The sequence below is a fragment of the Acanthaster planci genome, linkage group LG06 (assembly GCF_054643075.1).
Source record: "Acanthaster planci isolate LZ-2023a linkage group LG06, COTS_SCS, whole genome shotgun sequence".
Classification (NCBI taxonomy): Eukaryota; Metazoa; Echinodermata; class Asteroidea; order Valvatida; family Acanthasteridae; genus Acanthaster; species Acanthaster planci.
This window is the reverse complement of record NC_141782.1, coordinates 12,014,083-12,033,719: the sequence shown is the minus strand read 5'-3', so window position 1 is coordinate 12,033,719 and position 19,637 is coordinate 12,014,083. Positions and strand designations below refer to the sequence as shown.

The 19,637-nt window shown below is 42.5% G+C and overlaps 1 protein-coding gene across 5 annotated transcripts; it reads left to right on the top strand.

Moving 5' to 3' along the window:
* Positions 1-2,748: 2,748 nt before the first annotated feature.
* Positions 2,749-14,896, top strand: LOC110990058 (uncharacterized). Of its 5 annotated transcripts, XM_022254852.2 has the most exons (6): positions 2,749-3,092; positions 3,295-3,388; positions 8,754-8,882; positions 9,025-9,687; positions 11,485-11,585; positions 13,682-14,896. In XM_022254852.2, exons 3-6 carry the CDS (start codon positions 8,783-8,785, stop codon positions 14,099-14,101), a joined length of 1,284 nt encoding a protein of 427 aa, XP_022110544.2. In that variant the 5' UTR covers positions 2,749-3,092; positions 3,295-3,388; positions 8,754-8,782; the 3' UTR covers positions 14,102-14,896. The 5 variants fall into 5 exon arrangements, with proteins under 5 accessions (XP_022110544.2, XP_022110543.2, XP_022110545.2 ...); XM_022254851.2 differs by lacking the exon at positions 3,295-3,388; XM_022254853.2 differs by lacking the exons at positions 3,295-3,388; positions 8,754-8,882 and having other exon boundaries at positions 2,750-3,092.
* Positions 14,897-19,637: the final 4,741 nt, after the last annotated feature.

The following is a 19,637-nucleotide window of genomic DNA, read 5'->3' as shown; positions in this document are numbered from 1 at the left end:
ATGGCAAGTGTGCCAGAGGGCGCACTGAGTGAGCACGAGAAACAGGCAAGGTCCACAGTGACAGTGACAGTGACAAGTTTACATTTAAAAGACCAGTTTCCAATAGGCCAACTCAACTTTGTCTCCTTCACAGGCTTCGTCTCCAGACAGACAGACAGACAGACAGACAGACAGACAGACAGACAGACAGACAGACAGACAGACAGACAGACAGACAGACAGACAGACAGACAGACAGACAGACAGACAGACAGACAGACAGACAGACAGACAGACAGACAGACAGACAGACAGACAGACAGACAGACAGACAGACAGACAGACAGACAGACGAGGAAACATGTGACGGATGCCAATAAAGTACTGGAAATGTAATAAAATCGGCCATTTTTTCAAAACAATGGCGTGGCTGATCCGGTTCGTAAGTGACTTCGTTACAAAGCTTAAAGGCGGGCACGCCTCGATTTGCAGGTTCTCATTGGACAATCGCTGAATTGGTTTGTTAACTTTCGGTTCCATGGTTCCATGTAAACGGTGATCAATGCATGTAACTTTACGTGCAGTGCATGTGCAGTGGGCGTGGTTTAAGATGAAGTGCCGTCACACGAACTGGATAAAGTTGCAACAGACTTCCAGCAAATTTGTTTGTTTAACTTGTAGTCTTATAAAGAGGAAAGAACTTCGGTTAACTTGAGAAACAGCCAAATTTACCAAGTTTAATTTACTTGCTTGCAAGGTGATTCACAGCTCCCACTGTATCGAGAGTCATTTATCAATCGATCCGTCATTAATCTTAATAGGTGGCTGAATAGGCACTCGAAAGTCAACTGGAAGCCTTTCTGGCCAGTCCTGTTGTGAGCATTGATTCTGTTCCCATCGAAATCTATTCCTGTGGAGTCAGGTTTTTCTCTGAATTATTAATACATAATTAGTAGGCAAGAGTCTCATTACGAACGTCTTTCGGGAGGTCAAAGGAAAACCACCGTCTTGTCCAAAGGATTTTATTGTTTCTTTGACCATGAGGCATTATCGTATATTATTTGCTTTTTGGTTTTGTGTTAAGTTAACACTGAGTTCCACTTTCAGTTAGGATTTCTTATCGTCGGTTTTTATGGATTGGATGAAAAGATACCCAATCTCGTCTCACACATTTGTTCGGCTTGGAAGTGGAACTCATTTTAGCATTTTGCACCACTTTAAGCGTTCCATTTTGTTTGCAGTGTCGGGTCTAAATCACAATTACTAGTTCAATTGTATTCCATTCTACCACAGAGCAAGTTGTATGCGTCAGTCGGATTGTAGTTTTAGGAAGGCAAGGCACCGACAGTGGACGGGGTCAGTTCTGACGCATGTTGCCGTTAATTTATGATTTTCATTTCTTTTTAATATTCCCCCTTTCAATTTCCTCCAAGGGGGCAAGCGCCCCCACTTGTGCAAGTTGCAAAATGTCGTAATGGAGCCGTTCAGCTGCTTTTCACGTTTATGCCCTTCTGTAAATTTAGTGAGTGCATGTTGAACAAACCAACCAAGTTTGGATGATAGGTGGCCCACCGTTAATGCCAATGTTCCACGCTCACACCTGATTTTCGTCCGTTCATAACAAAGTGAAACATTTCTGTATACAAGAAAATCAAGGCATGGTAATGTTTAATGCTCTTAAAGAGTGATAAACCGGCAAATTTGATAGCTTTTCAGAGTATTTGAATTTGAAAAAAGCACATTAGAAATCAATATGTTAAACCCGTTTCAGAAGTGTGTGTTATAAGGAAACAACTAACCTTTTCATACCTTGCAAGAACTCTGCCTTAACTTCTGAATGCCTTTGTATCATCGGATATTTTGAAGAATCCAAAGGAACTGCTCATACTTGACCCAAATTAAAAAAAATCATATCAAACACAAATATATCAGGGAAACCTGCAATTTACCTATCAGAAAATTACACAGCTGGGGTTAAACTGACAAGGGGTGAGGCGACATATAAGTCCGTAAAGGAGAGTGCATGGTGTGAACCTACTCTTGATCGTGAATTGCTCAATCACGGTAATATTATTTCAGCCTATAGTGATCGGTGTCTGTGAAAAAACAAGATGACTTGAGGGCGATTTTGTCTTCATATACAGCTTTTTCAAAATGGTTTTCTCATTTTATGAGAAATTCTCTTGTATGCTGTGCATCCATCTGAAACTTAAAGCTGACGAAAAACAATATTAGCAATTAGCAAGAACTCGAAAGATGAACAATTGATGTTTAAATGGTTTGCTTCCCCACAGATTCCTGTGTGAAATGCACGGTCTTTTTCGTTATCCAGTCGAAAAGGTTTATTTTCTTTCTGCCTAGGAGACAGTGAGGGTGTAAAGCCCGCAAATGGATCGATTGTTGAATATGTCGGTTAATTCGCGAAGGGTCTCCCAGTTCTTGCCTCAGTATTGATTTGATGGGGTCTGTGACAGACCCACGACATGTGTTCATTCCCATAATGTTTAGATACTAGAAACACACGTTTAATGTGCATGGTGAATACAAGTTTACACTCTTTGGGAAGCTTCGTCCAATGGCGAACGCTTGAGTTACCAGGATCAACCAATCACTAAATGACAAGGGGATTTAGATACGGTTGATTAGGCCGGGTCGTGAAAGCTGATTGCCATAGAATACTCGCATGGCATTTTCTGCTTGACTGATCAAGGGGGCTCGGCTCTACAACCTGCCTGACGGAGGCGGTGCTTACGGGAAGGTTGTGAGCGCCCACCGAAGCGTCACACCACAACAAGGAAATATCTGGCGTATTATTTTGCAGCCACCAAGCCTCCTCTATAACGGCACCGGAATCAGTGGGAGGCTGTCTGGGACAAGTTCTCGCCTGACACTTGGACAAACCAAGCGTGAAAAACCAGACGGCTGCAATTTCGTTATTCACAACATCGAACAATCGCTTTGAGGCTACAACTGCACAGAAGGAAAGGAGCAAGTTCATTGCCTGAACTTCGGTAGAAACCGTCATATTATCGCACTGTGGCAACATCGACTTATTTCACTGCACAGCGAATCTTGTTGACTGGCTTCGAACTGATAGACAATGGAGAAGAAAGGTAAAGTACTAGTATTGATCCTTCTTCGCCAAGTGTTTTACCATACTTTATGTTACACATCATGACAGCGGTCTTTTGAAGCTGGCTGAATCGTAACTGCCAGTAGATATCAAGTATCCAGGTTTCCGTTATAAAGCATCTTTGTGTAAACACATACCCGCATGGGTTTATCACCTCACGCTTTCTGTTGTTTGTCCCTTAGAGTGACACATGGTACATGGATCCACAAAAACCCAATCGTTCAGCATGACTGAATTCAGTCAGCGGAAACTTTGCCGATTGTGATCTGGATAAAGGTGCGGTGGTTGGGGCGAGTACGTTTCATTATCGTGGGGACAGACTTTAAAGTGATGTTGTTTTTCAAGTTGTAAAAATGATCTTGGTTATTTTCTCAGAATCTTTGCAAAATGAGAGTGATATAAAAGTGAAACGGCTACATGGGCCACCTGTGGAATATTGTTTTTTTTTTTAATGAAGAAATAGCGAGAGAACTTTCACACTCCGATTCTCTCATAAGGGTTATTCACTTCTTACGACTGACCATAACTGACCACCACCATCCACGACTTTAAGAAACACAAAGAACCAAGTCATTCTACGATATAAATAAAATAACTTTTATCCTCTGACAATTTTGGTTAACCAAAGGTCAGTGGGCTTCCCTTTATTGAGAATAAAGTAAAAGATCATGCAGCGAGCTTCCGGAACCCTTGCGCAGTCTGCCTATGGGGATTTTACATTGTACCGTTCTATCACGTTCGATAATTTTTGGAAGAATATTTCCTTACTGAAACTACCCCATGAAACACTCATGTTGGAATTTTACCTTTGTCTTTCTCAAGTAATTTTTTTGGAAAAGTCACCTGGAGACGGGTAAAAACCGAATTTTATTAACGACCTTTCACGTCCGGCGATATCGTACCTAGGTCTCCTTGTTCGTGCACGTTTGTTTTCACTCGCCGTTTCTTCTTGAAAACGAGATTGTACAACCGTGCAAAGATTGACCTACCTGCAGTTGATGCATGGGTTCCAGACTCCGTTGAGTTGACATCACGCAGTTGTTGTCAACAAAGGTTAGAAAAAATATTAGAATCTTTCGTAAAAGTAGAATATTGCTTTATGTTCATTACCTTATAAATAAAACTGTGTTAAATATTTTGATCTGTTTTTATTTCGGCTTTTACCGACAGACTACCATTAAATTTCAAATCGTAAATGTTCATCTGCGTACGAGACTGCGGCATTGCACTGTTCTTCATGTATTTTAGATTTTCGGAAGTTATGGGTCAGTGTTTGGCAGAATATTTCTCTTTTAGGTCTGGTAATTTTTCAGTTTCTATAAATTGATATATTAGCAAATATATTTCAAAGTCCTTTTTTCAAGTTTTTTTAAAGAAGAAACTGAACGAACAAATGTTACAAATTGTAAAATCTTTGCACGTTATTTTTCCTATCCAGAGGTTCTGGAAGCGCGCAATCACGGGTCAACTTTCAGGCTCTATAAGGACGTTTTGTGTTTGGTGGCGAGTATGTTGGTTCGGAATGTCCTGATGTACATGTATATGTACAGAACTCTCATCGAAGACAATTCATGCAACACAGGCGATTCACAGTAGTGCGCCTCCAAGAGTTTTCAAGGCATTGACCAATCACATAGCACGAAATCAGTCTACCCTTTCCAACCGCACATTGGGTCGACAGATTTCGCGCACTGTGATTGGTCAACCCGTTGCAAACAGTTGCTAGCCGATGGCGTATATTGTAACCTCACACGCATAAACATATCTTTGAGGTATTAAAGTTTACGTATGTACGTTGTAACATACATACGTATACGTTAAACTGTCACGTACGTACGGGAACATAGTGCGTTTCTGCAGAATGAGTGAGTGCCGATTATTTATTCTTGTATTAGGAACACACGCTGATGTTACTCCCCAAATCTGTTCAGCAAAAGTTGTGTCAGTATCCCAAGGTAACACGTACATTGCAGATCGTTGTCAGGGTATAGGACTGCATTTGGCGTACATTATGTTTGGGTCTTTAGGTTTAAAAGAAGAGGTTCATAAACGACATCATCGTCTTTTTTATCTCAATATAGCCCAATTAGGCGAAATATGAAAGATAAACATTAATTAGGACGTTTCTGTGGTTTTTTTTGGGGGGGGTTAGGAGGAGGCGGCGGATTTTAATTTGTACACTTAATTTCAAGCGGGCCGTCATGCTCCGTTTGTATTGTATCTTCACCACTAAACCCGCATAAATGACGTAGGCCTATGTTGGAAAGGTTTATGCAGTTTGCTGATAAAATCTTCAGCAGAGTTAAAGAGTTTAAGAGTGAAGGGGCTCATAACGAGCAAGTGTGCAAATATCAGCACAACTCTCAAAGCTTTGGAGGGAGGCAAAATAAAGATATGTTTCAAGGTGACACCGTCGACTGCATAATGTGGAAAGTGTTCGGTTGAGTCTAAAGTTACAAGTTCTGACTCACATGTATTTTTATTTTCCGTTGGTGTTATTTTTTCATCCACTTGGTCTTCAAAAAAGGATTTCGCAAGGACTCTTAAAATGTATATATTATGTGAGAAATGCAATGAGAACAGTACGAGTCGGGTTTTGTCATCCAAGAATGACACATATCTCTGTGTGAGAGGTGTACTGGAGCTAATGGGATATAGTATGGACTTTTGTAAAAAAAAAAAAAAGAGAAAAAGATGGGCTTTCGGAAAGTGTCCTTCCTCTGATCGGGTCATGCATGTTTGTCTGTAACGACGACTGACAGAGACATTAAACCGAAATTAAGATGTGTTTGCCCCTGTGAATGAGGCTGAGGCTTGATCAACCTTGCACTTAAACATCAACAGGCCGTTGGCAATGCAGTGGCGTAACCGGGGTACATTTTGCTAGAGCGAGGGTAATTTGGGGCTCATTTTCGGTGTGTGGGGGTACTCAGTAGGTTCGGATACAGTTAAAACAATAACCGTCGGCAGATTTTTTCCCTAATTTCTAAGGGGGGGGGCACGGGGCACCCCCACGGCCCGTTACGTCACTGATGGCCGAAGTTGGTCCTAAACTGATCGCGTGAGACCGTCAGTCTGACTTGACATGATGACATTATGTATGACGAGAATAACTTTTTTAAGCACCGATGAGCGACACGGGTATTTTTACCGGAAGGATCATCTGACCATACATATTTCATAGTGTTATCCATTGTAAAGGATTACTGACAGACGACAGAGGAATAGTAGTTATTCTCATTCTAGACTGGAGATTATCTAAAAATGTTACCCACAGGGGAAAACGGCTTCTAGGAGAATGCATACAAAAGGCCAGTAAGTCAAATATTCGGAAGCTGGTGAAAATGAAGACGGTCAAAATATTCCCATTATACGCGGGGGACTTAATGACTGATGGCAAACGAGACGAGACATATTCTAAATAAATGTTCATTGCTAAAGAAACTAAAAAAGTGCCTCAATTTAAATCTCCATCTTGAGAATAGGTTCATATGAGGTCGCCTACAGTTAATGACGTTTCGATTCGCAGTGATACACTGTAGAATATTAAAGTATTGTACTGAACAACAGCCATCGACAGTAATCGACTTTACACGGATTCCAGAGTACAATAATATGTAATATTACTGCAATTGAGAGTTATAGTGAAGTGACGTTGCATAACCAGGATGACAATGGACCACTGACTTGACGGTATCAAGATGTAGAGTTTTATAGTATAAGGTTTGATCTTATTTTGCATTTTAACCCAGATTGGCAAAACTTGCTTATGAAAAGAAATTGTGCTGTTTTTCTTTTCTTTACGACAGCGTTTTACGTTATTGTGATAACTGATTTTTGCTTTGTGAATGTAGTTTCGTATTCAGTTGATATTTAGTGTCTTAAAAGATAAGAATCTGCAGCAAAAATAAACAACAAAATGAAGAAAAACATAAATACATCGGAGGGGCCGACCAGCGCACGTATAACATTTTAGGTGCATAAAAATAATACGTAACATGTGTTTTGTGTATAAAATACCCGGTTTAAAATAATATGTAAATGAAGAACGGCCGTGATCAAGATACCTGGAGCTCCCTAAGTACAGATGTAGAATTGATCATGTGGATTTGCTCATCGGTTGCATCTCTATTGAGATTGTACAAATACAGAATGTTTCGCCCTTGGTTTCTTTATTGGTTTTTTGAGGGGTGGATTTGTGCCCCCCCCCCACACGCACACACAATTGGTCATAGAAACGTCTTGAAAATCATGGTATAGGCTTACCTTGTGAAAACCACCATGTGTGCCGGATTGAGTCGAAATCCTTAGTCTCTTGCCTATCCGCCCCTCGTCGGTTGAAAAGAGTCGTGTTGGTCGGGAGTGTTCATTTTGTTGGTAGCGTATGTGAGCCTAATGCGTGCATTTCCTGGTCGTTCGTGAGCCAGCGAAGCTCAGCTCCGACCAAAGGAACCTCCATTGCTAAGAAAATTGCTCCCTCTCTTGGTCCAGCTGCCGGCTCATAGGTGTCTTGAATCGGTTTGGTTTAGTTTTGCCTGGTTTTCGCTCGTTATTCAACGCCCGAACAGGTGCCGAGCGCTGGGAAGGGCCCATGGCCTTAATTTAGTAAAGGAAATACATCACACGGGGTCACAGCTAACGACACACAGAGTATTGTGGGTATATTTCTGCTAGGCGCGGAAGCCCACTCAATGCGTTACACAAGCGGCGGTTATCAATTTGGTAATTTTTTTTTCTTTTTCTTTTTCTTCTTCACTGTTGAAAATATACTCACTACACTTTATTTGTTCATCCAAAACTGATCAAGATAACCAATGACTTGCAATATATCGCCAATAGACACATGAGCAGTGATACTTATAGTGAGAAGATAAATTACCACACTGTGATTGTACCATGGCCATGTTTTGTCTCGTAGAGGACGCTGTCCACGTGCCAAATCATTGCCATTGATGAACCAAAATATTTAATTAACGCTTTGCTAATAGGAAGTGACAATTTCGCGGTCACAGGTCATGTATGATTAATCACAGTGCAAAGCCGTCAACCCTTCCCAGCGCCCTGCTCCTGCGTTGGGTGACGAGCGAATGCTTGGTTTGGTTAGTCAGAGCGAGGCTCAGAGTGAAAAATGTTTGAATTGCTGCCTGTTCGTCGGAAATTTGGGATGATGGCACCTCAGACCAATAAAGGTCTGGTAGCCCACTTGTACTGTCACTATTCAAGACATGTTATTATTATTCATTTCTGGTAATAACACCAAGGATTCCTCAAAAGCGCCCTATAGGTACTCTAGCTCGCAAGCCTGAAGAAACCTGTGAGGAGACAGTGAGAAGCAGTTACAGTTTTAGTGGTGTGAGGAAAATCCCATAGGAGTATTCTGGGTAAAACCTACGGAATCACGTGGGACTGAAAACCAAATCCACATGTGAGCCAGGCCGGGATTCGAACCTGGACCGCAGATGTGGAAGGCGGGGAAAGAACCACTACGCCAACCTGACTATCCCGTGGTAAAACTAGGGGTGGATCCATGATACTTTCCGGGGGGATTTTTGTTCGTACAAGGGGCTGCAGGGTTACAACATGTATTTTTTCACCATGTTTTGAAATTAACCATTTAGTCTCGTTGTTTTGTCTTTAACAGTACACGAAAAATAAGCTACCCCCACACACATGGTTTATGCTTTTATGGAGCCTTCCAACCCTGAGACGCAGGCCACTGAAAATGGTCGTAAGCAGGGGAAGGGGGAGGTTGACCCTCCTCTCCAAATTGGTGGGCATACATATTTGATGTTTCCATCAACTTTTCAACATGTTATTTGAAACGATATGAATGTTTTGAAAGCAGCACGCTTATCGTTTCGATCGTCAGCACCCTCTCATAATGTAACAATTCCTCCGTTTTTCATTGTAAGGCCAAGGAGGAATCAACCAGCTTGGGGGCATGTTCGCAAATGGGCGTCCCCTGCCAATGTACATCAGGAAGCGAATCTTGGAGCTGGCCCATCTCGGTCTCCGGCCCTGTGACATCTCACGGCAACTGTTGGTCTCGCACGGGTGCGTCAGCAAGATCCTCAGCCGGTACGCAGAGACGGGGTCCATCCTACCGGGGGCCATCGGAGGCAGCAAGCCCCGGGTCTCTACCCCATCTGTGGTCAACAGCATCGCACGGTACAAGAAGGTCAACTCCTCTATGTTCGCCTGGGAGATCCGGGAGAGGCTGTTGGCGGATGGGGTCTGCACGGGGGAGAACCTGCCCAGTGTGAGCTCCATTAACAGGATACTGAGGAGCTGCTGCCGGGAGGGCGATGCTGCTGACGACAGAACCCCATTGAGTGAGCCAGAGTCGACAAGCACCCGATCAGTAACAGGGGAGGTCGGCTACACCCCCAAGAAGGAGGCTTTAGTTAAAACGGAAGTGCAGGACAACGGCCGGCCATCCGCGGCCCAGGGAAGGCACACCACGTCGTTTGCCATGGATGACATACTGGGGACTACAAGGAAGAAAAGGCCACGTGACTGTGAGAATAGCTCGGCTGTTGGAAGAGATGAAAGTGAAATTGAGAGTAACATGAAAGGTAAATATATGATAAGGGTCACTAAAAATGACATTCCCAGGGTTGATACCAGGTCATGGGGACAAACAAAGGTACATCTTTTCTTCACATGTTTCCGTGTACAAAATGTGAATCATGGGCGTATATATCTTGCTCCCCCAACTTTTGAGGGGGGGTGGCTATTGAATAATTCCCTCCACTTTTTTTATGGTGAGCAAAGAATTAAACCGAGTTATGAAGAATTTTTCGGACTTCCCAACGACTAAAGTGTATTCAGTATCACTCTAACAAGGAGAGCAATTTTAAAAGTATTACTAAAAATGACATTCTGGTGAAAGATTCTTCAGGACAGTAATGCATAATAATAATAACAAGAGTAATAAAAATAAGGAAACATTATACTCTAAGTACATCAGTTTTTTAAGATTCGTTTTGAGTCCTTGTGAACTTAATTAAGACAGTTTCTCTTTGTTAAATGTCAAACCATCCGGGCTTTTCAAAAGTCTTTTTTTAATATATATTTACAGTTTAAATTTGTTTGTTTGTTTTATTTTTAAATTGATGAGGAACATTTCAGTGCAATGGCAGTTTATTGTATTGTGCCGATTACCCAAATTACAAGGCATGAAAGTGCTTCGCCTGCTCCGGCTGAAATCCCGCGGAGATACAAAACGCGATCTGCTCTGTACAGTTCACACTAAGCTGCGGTTCATCGGGTAGATCATACTCGACGTGCAAGATAACGTGCGCAGCGAATTGGTGAAAAGATTGAAGCCCTACCGGCGAATGCCACCGGCAAATGCTTTGAGGCACTGAGCTCACCTTACAGTCCCACCCACAATCATTTTCAAAATGTGTTTTTCTCCGATTCGTGAAATAAATGCATGACTGTGTAAGGCTTCCAAGCAAACGGAGGTTTTTCAAAATGCATTGTATAATACGTTTTTATTTCACTTCGGTTGTTCCTGCATCAAAACATAAATGCATGAAAATATGTTCAAAGCTTCAAGCTTAGATAAGTAATTTGAAATGCATTGGATAACATTTCACCAAATCTCTGGGGCATATAGTATCCAAGTGGTAGCTTTAAAGTGACAAGGCTTGACATTTTCAATATGTTTCTGCATCAAAATGTTTCAGAGTCAGTAGATATTCAGGTCTCAGTCTTTTGGACTTCTTCCTCGCCGAGCGCGGCGGGCAGGGTTAGTAGGGCAGCCTGTGGTATCGACTTGTGGCCGAGTGGCCCCTCGCACAATACGTCCGCCAACCGGCAAGCATTATTGTTGGTAGGGTCATTAAAGATCATTGACGCTTGAAAGAATTGTAACATTTCATAAAAGCGATAGGGCCCTCCGTTTATTTTCAGTGAAACCTCTTAAGCTCGTGGGAAGGTGCTTATATGATGGCTGCACGTTGACTTCATCGAATGCAAAGAGTGGGCCAGTTTAATACATTGAAAGGGGTTAGGTTTTGCCGATATTCGTTAACTACAAAAAAGCACTATATGGGCTATTACACACCACCCTCAACCCCCCCTACGATTCCCCTCTAACTCTTCACATTTAGGGCTGACCTGACATTTTTAGGAATCGCAATGGGTGCACAGGTAACGTGAATGCTTAAATTCGTCGGAGCTGATGCTCTGAGGTTTCCTATAAGATTTCTCCTTTTCTTCCATCAAGCAGACACAGGAATTATGGTACATTCATGCAGCTGATGAACTCCACAGTCTACATGCAAAAAAAAGCTTATGGGGTTCGTTCTCCATACGATTTTTGGAAGAAAATATCGGAGTTTTTTTGTATACTCCTTCTACAGCAATTAAAAGACTGCGAAGAAGCAGACAGGTCAGCGCGGACCAGCAACATCAAGGAAGTAGCTTCTCTCTCCCCGGGGACAAATGGCAAGACACATCGCAGGTAAGATGAATGACAGAGCGGTAAAAGGGATCCATGCCCCCTACTTCCTCCCTCCCTCAGGTGCAGCAACATGCATGTATCAAAAATTCCTCAAAAAGAGCTTCTCCTAATCTTCATCTTTTATCTGCAGTCATCGATTTGGAAGTCCTCTTCCCGTGGCTTGTCTGGTCAATTTTGACAAATTGGCCTTTTGCGTCTATAGCGCTGCCAGGCCAATCTTCTTGTACACTCGCCTTCTCACGTGTCTTTTGAGTCCGTTCTTTAAATAATTACTTTTGGAAATCTTTGTTATCATCGCCCCTGGCAGTAGGCCCTGCCGTTTTTGACAAAAAAGCCTAGCGTGTAATTTGTACGGATTTTAGTCCAGCGCGACCTTGCGGTAGATCGAACAGGGGGGATTTATGTCACAGTTGAAAGCCCCAAGCGGGCCGTGGTGAGAGGGCTTAAGGCCCGTTAATCGATGCTCAACCCCTTGTAGTCATCTGGAGTCTGTGCCAAATTTGACACTCTCTGGCCAACCAATTACTTAACCATTAAAAATTAATGGGGAATTGGTGGAAGGCCATCCTGCCCCTGGCCCGCCAGCGGTCAATATACAGAGAAGTTAGGCTCAATTGGAGAAAACTTTGGCATGCAAACCTAGGCATTTAACAGCAGGTAAATAATCTGGCAGCTCAACCATCCGATGCTTCATTAGGTCCAGGGAACTATCTTCTTTTTGTGTTTCTGATCAATACAGCGTTCAGTCAATAACAAATACCACTCACTCATCATCACGGTTTAGCACTGCGCAAGAAAATCCATACCGGCTCGATATGGCAACACTGAGAAATCCGTCTGGTAGTATCATAACAGGTTGCGGGTGGGGCTAAGGGAGTTGCGTCGATCAGTTCGATGGGAGACTTAAGCCAGGCACGTAACCGCGCAAAACCAAGCACTCGCTTTAATTGAATTGTAGACCAAGGACGAATCTATTATTAGCCCCGAGCTGAACTAGGAGAGGGCGCGATTTTCCTAGTGACGCAGGCTCCTGAACTAGTCTGGATCCCTGCCCAAAGATTCCCAGACAACTCTTGATCTTAGGTCAAGCATCACGTACGGATATAAATAGATATGACGCAAGGGTTAAGGTTCAGAAGTTGAAAGCCTGAGAGTTTTCATCTAAACAATGAGGCTTTTCCCATATCCAGTGGGCAATACTGCAATTCTATCCCCACGGAGAGAATATTTCAGGCACAAAGCTTGCATTGGTCGAAGAAGGTTCATTCTGCATTTCGCCTGGCATTTCAGTCAAGGCGACCTTCGACTTCAGTGTATAAAGTCAAATATTGTGGGATCAACAGCTGTCATTAGGATACGGGAATTAACGTTCAACAGCTGGCCAACCTACCCGACCGTGAATAACCAAACATCAACGGTACCATCCGAACATGCCGAATGTAGATGGGACGACTTCTGATTATTTCGGCTATTTCCGGAAAACTGGAGGAATTCCTCCAGTCTTGGCCACATGACATTGGGTGATACCGGACCCTTGATTTGTTGGGTAGTTAGAATCATCGGGTCTGGTTTCCAGACTAGGTACGAACTGCACTTCGCTGTGTTCACTTTGTTCGTTGTGTTCACTAAACAACTATGAAATGCATACCTTACGGTCGCATCGCTACCAACAAAATGAGCACTCAACATAGCTCCTTTCAACCAACGAGGGGACGCGTCTGCCCGAGGCGGATCTATAACTTCCCATCTTTCACAGGTTTTGGCAATGACAATGTAAACCACCAGTTACATGGTAACTATACTGCATGTGGTCAAATTTCTGAGATGGCATAGGGATGGGTCACATGTATTTCAAGGGGGTACCGAGAGCAAATTAACTGTGTTTTCTGAATGTCAACATTTAAAAGGGGGTGGGGCAACCAGGTGCTCGGTCCTCCGCTGGTAGGAAGGCACTTTCCCTGGATTTGCGCCCCTGAAAACCTAGTTTTCGTGCAGAGAATGTGTGATCATGTCTTTAAATATTTCTAAATTGTATTACGCTGACCCAGCTAACAGTCTAAGTACATCACATCAGCATTTTATATTTTGCCTTGCAGTCGAACAGTACCGCCCTCAGCGAAAGGATCGTCTACAGACCAGAAGTTCGTCCTATCACGCAGCCGGCATTCGTACATGGGCTCTCGGCCTTCTCGTATCCGACGGATGGAAGCCAACTGTGGAACCTCGCCCTCTTCAGAAGCTTTGCCTTTGCGCATGCCCAAGCCCAAATTCAAGCCGGCGCAAATGAGTCTCAGGCTCTTCGCCACCGGCAGCAGACCGAGACCGTCTCTCGACACACTGCGCCCTCTCTCGTCTTGCCTCACCGTCTCCCCCTTCCAGGGCACCCCATCCAATGCTACGCTCAACCGGTGGTGGCAAGTCATCATGATTTCAGAAGGGGAGCCATACCTGGATTTTCAGCCATGAGATTCAAACAGGTTCAGATAAAGGCCGAGGAGGGGCCTCAGACTGATTGACAAAGTGTGGTTTTGCACCAGCGTTTTCTTTATTCCTGGGAGCTATCTCGAAATCAAAACCAATGCCAAAGTTCGTAACTTGTAGATGTGTACAATATGTCATCCTTTTAAACACCTATTGTTGAGGAGCCTTAAGGTCCAGTGCCCAGTGTATGCAAATCTGTTACTGAATGTTCGCTCTGGCGCAGTTCGTTGCAAATAACACCAGGTGGATATTAAGTTTCAAGGTCGTGGTTGAAATTTATCAGCCCAACGTTCCAGAATTTCTCTAATAGGCCTACATGTATTTTACATTCATTCACAGTGCAAGACACTTTGATGGGCGTTTCCCGGCTTTTTAGGGAAACGTCCCCCAAGATCCCTCCAAAAGAGTATTAAGGCAAGTTTTTGGACGTTTGCGTTAATTTGTTATATGGAAAGACCAAACTGAGCACTCTGCTTTGATGAACCACTCAGTCTCGGCATTCAGATGAAGGTGGGCGCTCCATGGTTAAAAAAATGCTGAGAGTTCTTTATTAATACAATTACAATTTAAGACTCCTGTTAAGACCTCATGACTCAAAGAAGGGTCTTCGTAACAGCTTGCGAGTCTTAGGTTGAGTCACAATTAAATTTTCAGGCACAGCTAGCAGTGCGATTCTTCCTGAGTCATTTCATGGGTCGTCGTTGATAATGAAGGAATTACTAAGCAAACGCCGTTACTTCTTGATATTTTTGTTACGAAACTGAAGCTGTCACTGCATGTTTCTGCGACTCATGCTGTAATGAATAAACTTGCTATTTTACAGCGAGGAAGTAACGTTTTATTATCATTTGCAATGAAATTTAGTGTGTTTGCAAGTATCTTCTCGTGACCTCGACCACCAAGGTATTTTGCGTTTCCTTCATATCAAATAATTCTCGCTCAGAAACTGCACCATAATTACACGCGAACTTGACCCTCAAGACAATCAAGCGCCCTCTTTTGTATACGCGTGAACCTATAAGGTAGAAACCTAGGTAAAAAAAAGGAATATGACAGTTACGAAAATCCGGAGGTTGCTGGGGGGGGGAGGGGCCACTCCCCCAGATCCTCCCTTGATTCAGCACAGTAAGCACACAGAAGTTTCATATTCTTGGAAATTTCTCTGGAGCAGGGGTTCATGTCCCACAGTCACCTGTCGGCACCTTTCCATATGCTTTTTCGGTCCGTTCCATATGCACGTCCATTCCAGACACTCATCAGAACCTTACGCATACGGACTTGGATGCACACTCTATACATGGAAAGACGCCTTTGTTTTCAAGAGGACCACTAATGGTCATCAACTCTACCAAAAGACAAAGACTTCTAGTACGTGTACATGAACCTTTCCTAGTGCCCATTGGATCTTATGCAAAAATCCATGCATCATGCATAGAGGTACTGTTTTAAACAGTAACCGGGTTGGGCTGTAAGGGTCAAGTTGAGTGAGCACAATCCTTTATCAACGTGTCTCAATACATGTATAAGAATATTGATGGAATTACCCAACAACAACAAACATTTTTCAAAGAAAAAAGTTATTTTGAAATTAAACTATGACAGGATGACAAATTTCATAAGGTAAATGCCCTGAACTGAATGGCATGCCAGTAGGTTTGTATTTGCCCAGGGAAAATCTGGTTCAAGCTTTTTCGGGGACTTAAAGATGCACTCACCCATGTTCTTGGCTTAGTTCGAATTGGGAACTTGAGGAGATTTAAAAAATGACCGGAAACTGAGGAGTAATTAAAAATATTTGAAAAAGGGGTGTGCACGTATTCTTAAATTTTACAATATAGGCCTACTTATGTCTGAAAACATTACGCTATACATGCATATTTCATGAGATTTTAAGCTTTGCGTGAAAAAGAGTGGAATATAGTAGGCTTACTGTAACATCATGTAAGAACTCTTGTACAAGTTTCCTGTTGAAGAGAGATATTTTAGCATGGAATTTTCACAGGCCAACCAACATTGCGAGATGCACACGGTGCTGCACCATTACAGCCAGCTGTCTGAGAACTTTGCAGTACCAATCGGCCGGCCAACATAGTTAACTTAGGATGACTCTCTGGGTTACCCAATGGTTATGTCCTCATTATACCAGGTTCAATGACTCATTCCATGAATAAATTATTTTGAGGATGAGCACGTTTTTCCAGACGAATATTGCAAGCATATAAACAGATTTTTCAGCACTTAGTCGGAGCGGCATGTTCCCCTGACATTTAAACATATTTATCTTCAATATCCAACACTTTGAGATGACGTCGATGACATTTCTCGTTTAGTAGTGTTGTAGCCTCGTAAATCGAGCCGGCACTGGATTTCAAACGATAAAAAACACATAGAATAAAGACTTTTCTTGTTTTTGTCCCTGCACAAGAAACGAAAAATGGCAGGTCGCACACTGAAAACTGTATTTATTCAATCGGGATGATAAAATCGTCGAAACAAGGAAAAAGGGTTAGTAATGCACGTAATCAGTCAGTTGACGAGTTTGTTCTGCAGAGTTAACAAATTAAATCGATTTATTACGAATCCCTAAAGTTGCTGGACGATCAAAATGAGTGAAGGACTAATTTTAATGTCGTCATTTGACAAATAGACATCATCATGTCAGGAAAAATTTGTTGACAAATCTTTCAGCATTACTATTACCAAACAAAATTTGCCTAAGATGTGGCTACTTTGGGCTTGACGAATTTGGTTGCTTGGTTTCCTGCCCTCTCCCTGCTAAAAAGTGCGCGCGACGTGAATTGACCAGATTTTTTTGCATTCAGCCAACATTCCAGTATGGCTGTACTGGTGTTCGGTTTCTTCGGAAGATTGTCAAAAAGGTAAGCATCAAACAATGTTACTTGAAATTTGAAAATGATTAATATACTCTGAAGAACTGTAGACCGTACAGGTCACACTTTCATTATTTTTATTTAACAGTTTTGGTTTGTTCTATGTGAATCGGGATTTAGGATTTAAAGTGAAAAAGTCAACTGCAATCTTTATTTCAAGTGTGATTACCTTGAAAGTGGCAAGTCATGTGACCAATCAAGTCACATGACAATTTAAATTAGTCAGAATGATAAATTAATTTTTCTGCGTTATTGATTAATTTTCATGGATTGCACGCATCGGTACTTAATTTTCATGTATTATTAATCCCTTGAGAAATAAGTCAAATAAGACACTTTTCACGACTTATTATAATTAGTCATAATTAGCCATGACTATCTATTAATTAGCCAAATACGACAGCATGCATGGCTATTTTCTTGTCAGTTGACTAAATAAATTATTCAGTGCAGGGCGCCCCAAAGACCTCCTGTTCTATAATCTTATTCACCCGAGCGCTACGTCTTTTATGTCCTTGCGAACTTCTGTTTTGTCTAGAATTGATGTCTGCGTTTCGCTTTTTTTCCATTTTGGACGCAAGGTTGACAGTAATAATGGAACTGAAGTGGCGTTGTGTGTGAGTGTTGAGGTCATTAAACCAACAAGAGGTTAGAAGCTAAAATTGCAATGGTCCGTCCACAATGGGAAAATATTGAAATAAGAGACCACTTTCTCGAAAGTTAACACCGAAGCAGTACAGCTTGGCCCCACTCTCAGGCCTCTTGAATTTCATCAGCGTGCCATTTTGTCGGTTAACGCGCTGAGCCAACCACATGGCTCCTTTCCGTCGATTGGACACTAAAACTGCATGGGGACAAATCACAGGTGTCAACAAACCGCGTGGCATTTCTATCTCACACCATCGTGCCACTGGGGGAGTTGGATTTCCCCCTTGTTACTGTGTTGAGTTTTCGCTTCCTACTTCTGTTTGAAGAATTTAAATGCATGGATGTTTGTTTGACGTGACGCAAGACTCCTTATCAGACTTTATGGAATTATAAATCAACTTCAGAATAGCCTCCTAAACAGCACTCCTGCATAATTTCAGAGCAATATTACTCAAATATCCATGTGATTTTTTTTTCATGGCTGACCGTCTGCTGGTGGGCGTCCTCTCCGAATGAAGAAACAACATTATTACTGCGGTTTATGTGCCTTTGTCCCTCTCGCTGTGCTTAAAATGGATTAGATCCCTAGGGGTGTGGCTATTATTGTCACTCTGACCAAAGGGGAAAGATGGGACAAGGGTCATACCCTAGGTTTTATGTACCAAACAAAACAAAACAAAACAAAACAAATTTCAACAAAAATGAAAGAAAAGAGAAAGCACAAAGGTAGAGACCAATATACGTATAAATATTGTATAAAAATGCATACATAGGCATACATTATTATGTAACATTATGCATGTGTGCCTGAAAACACACCTGCCCTATCCCTTGTAGAATTTCATGGGCCGGTGGGTTTGGGGGTTTCGTCATTACAGCCTCCGCTTGTAGACTTGAATCTACGCCATCACGTGGAATTTGAGGTGCATATGCTTAGGCTGCATCCGAATCTGTTGTCTAGAGCTAGGTCTAGGTCTTAGCTTCATTGGAAATGCACGGAGACAAATAGACACAGCCGTAGCTCTGGAAGCCCGTTTAGACACTGCCTATGGCTTTCTAGTGTTCTATAAAGTTTGGATTCGGTGACCGTAGTGCGCATGACATTAAGGTCCTTGACAATTTCATCTTTAATGCAGACCGTGTATTCCTTATGTCCCATATTCTATTTTATTTAGCCATTTAAGCGCATTTTGGTACTTTTTCGTGCTAACTTATGTGCAAAGGTATCATAACATCCGAGGCCGACACCTCAGTATTTCAGCATTAAACTTTGCCCAAACCTAGATACTAGGTTGTCGTTAATTGTGTTTACTTCGTTGATTCGGTTTTTCTTTTCAGTTCACAAGAGTAGGTCAGCCAGCAAAAGTTTCACAAGTATTTTCAGTGAGCAGACAATAGCTGCACGTTCTACTGCACACACAGTGAACAACTATTTTGGATCCAAAGTCTGAAGTCAGTGCTATTATCTCTGTATACATCTATGACGACGCAGCTGCAACAGCGCCCCTTTACCAGGAAAACAACATATAGAAATTCTCAATTGTTTTATTAAAAGGTTTACTTTCATGGGAGTTACTAATTGAGATGTTAAATATTCTGCTGCGAAGAGTTTGCAAAAAGCATGTTCCGTGGCCTCTCTGGAATACATTTGCTCTTGCCCGCCGCCGCACCCAATAAAACAGGACGTTTGGGGTTTGGTCATGTCTCTCACACAATTTTGTGACGGGAACATTCTGCCTCAAGGCCTTGTTCAGCGTTGCGAGTGGCACCTTTCCAGCGCCCTGCACAGGCAAGGGCAGCCACATTTTCGGGGGGATATTTTGAAGGGCGGGGCTAAACTTTGATGATCTCTTGTATCCTATGGCTTTTCCGAAGTGGGAGTTTAAATTTGTATGGGTGGCATATGGCTCCAGCTTCTCCAAGTGCGCCAATATCACACAAAAGGCGCTGCCACAGGTGATTGGTTTAAATACTGCCTTGATCAATGTATGCAGTTCTCGTTCACAAGTGTAGTGCTACTCCGGAAGTGGCG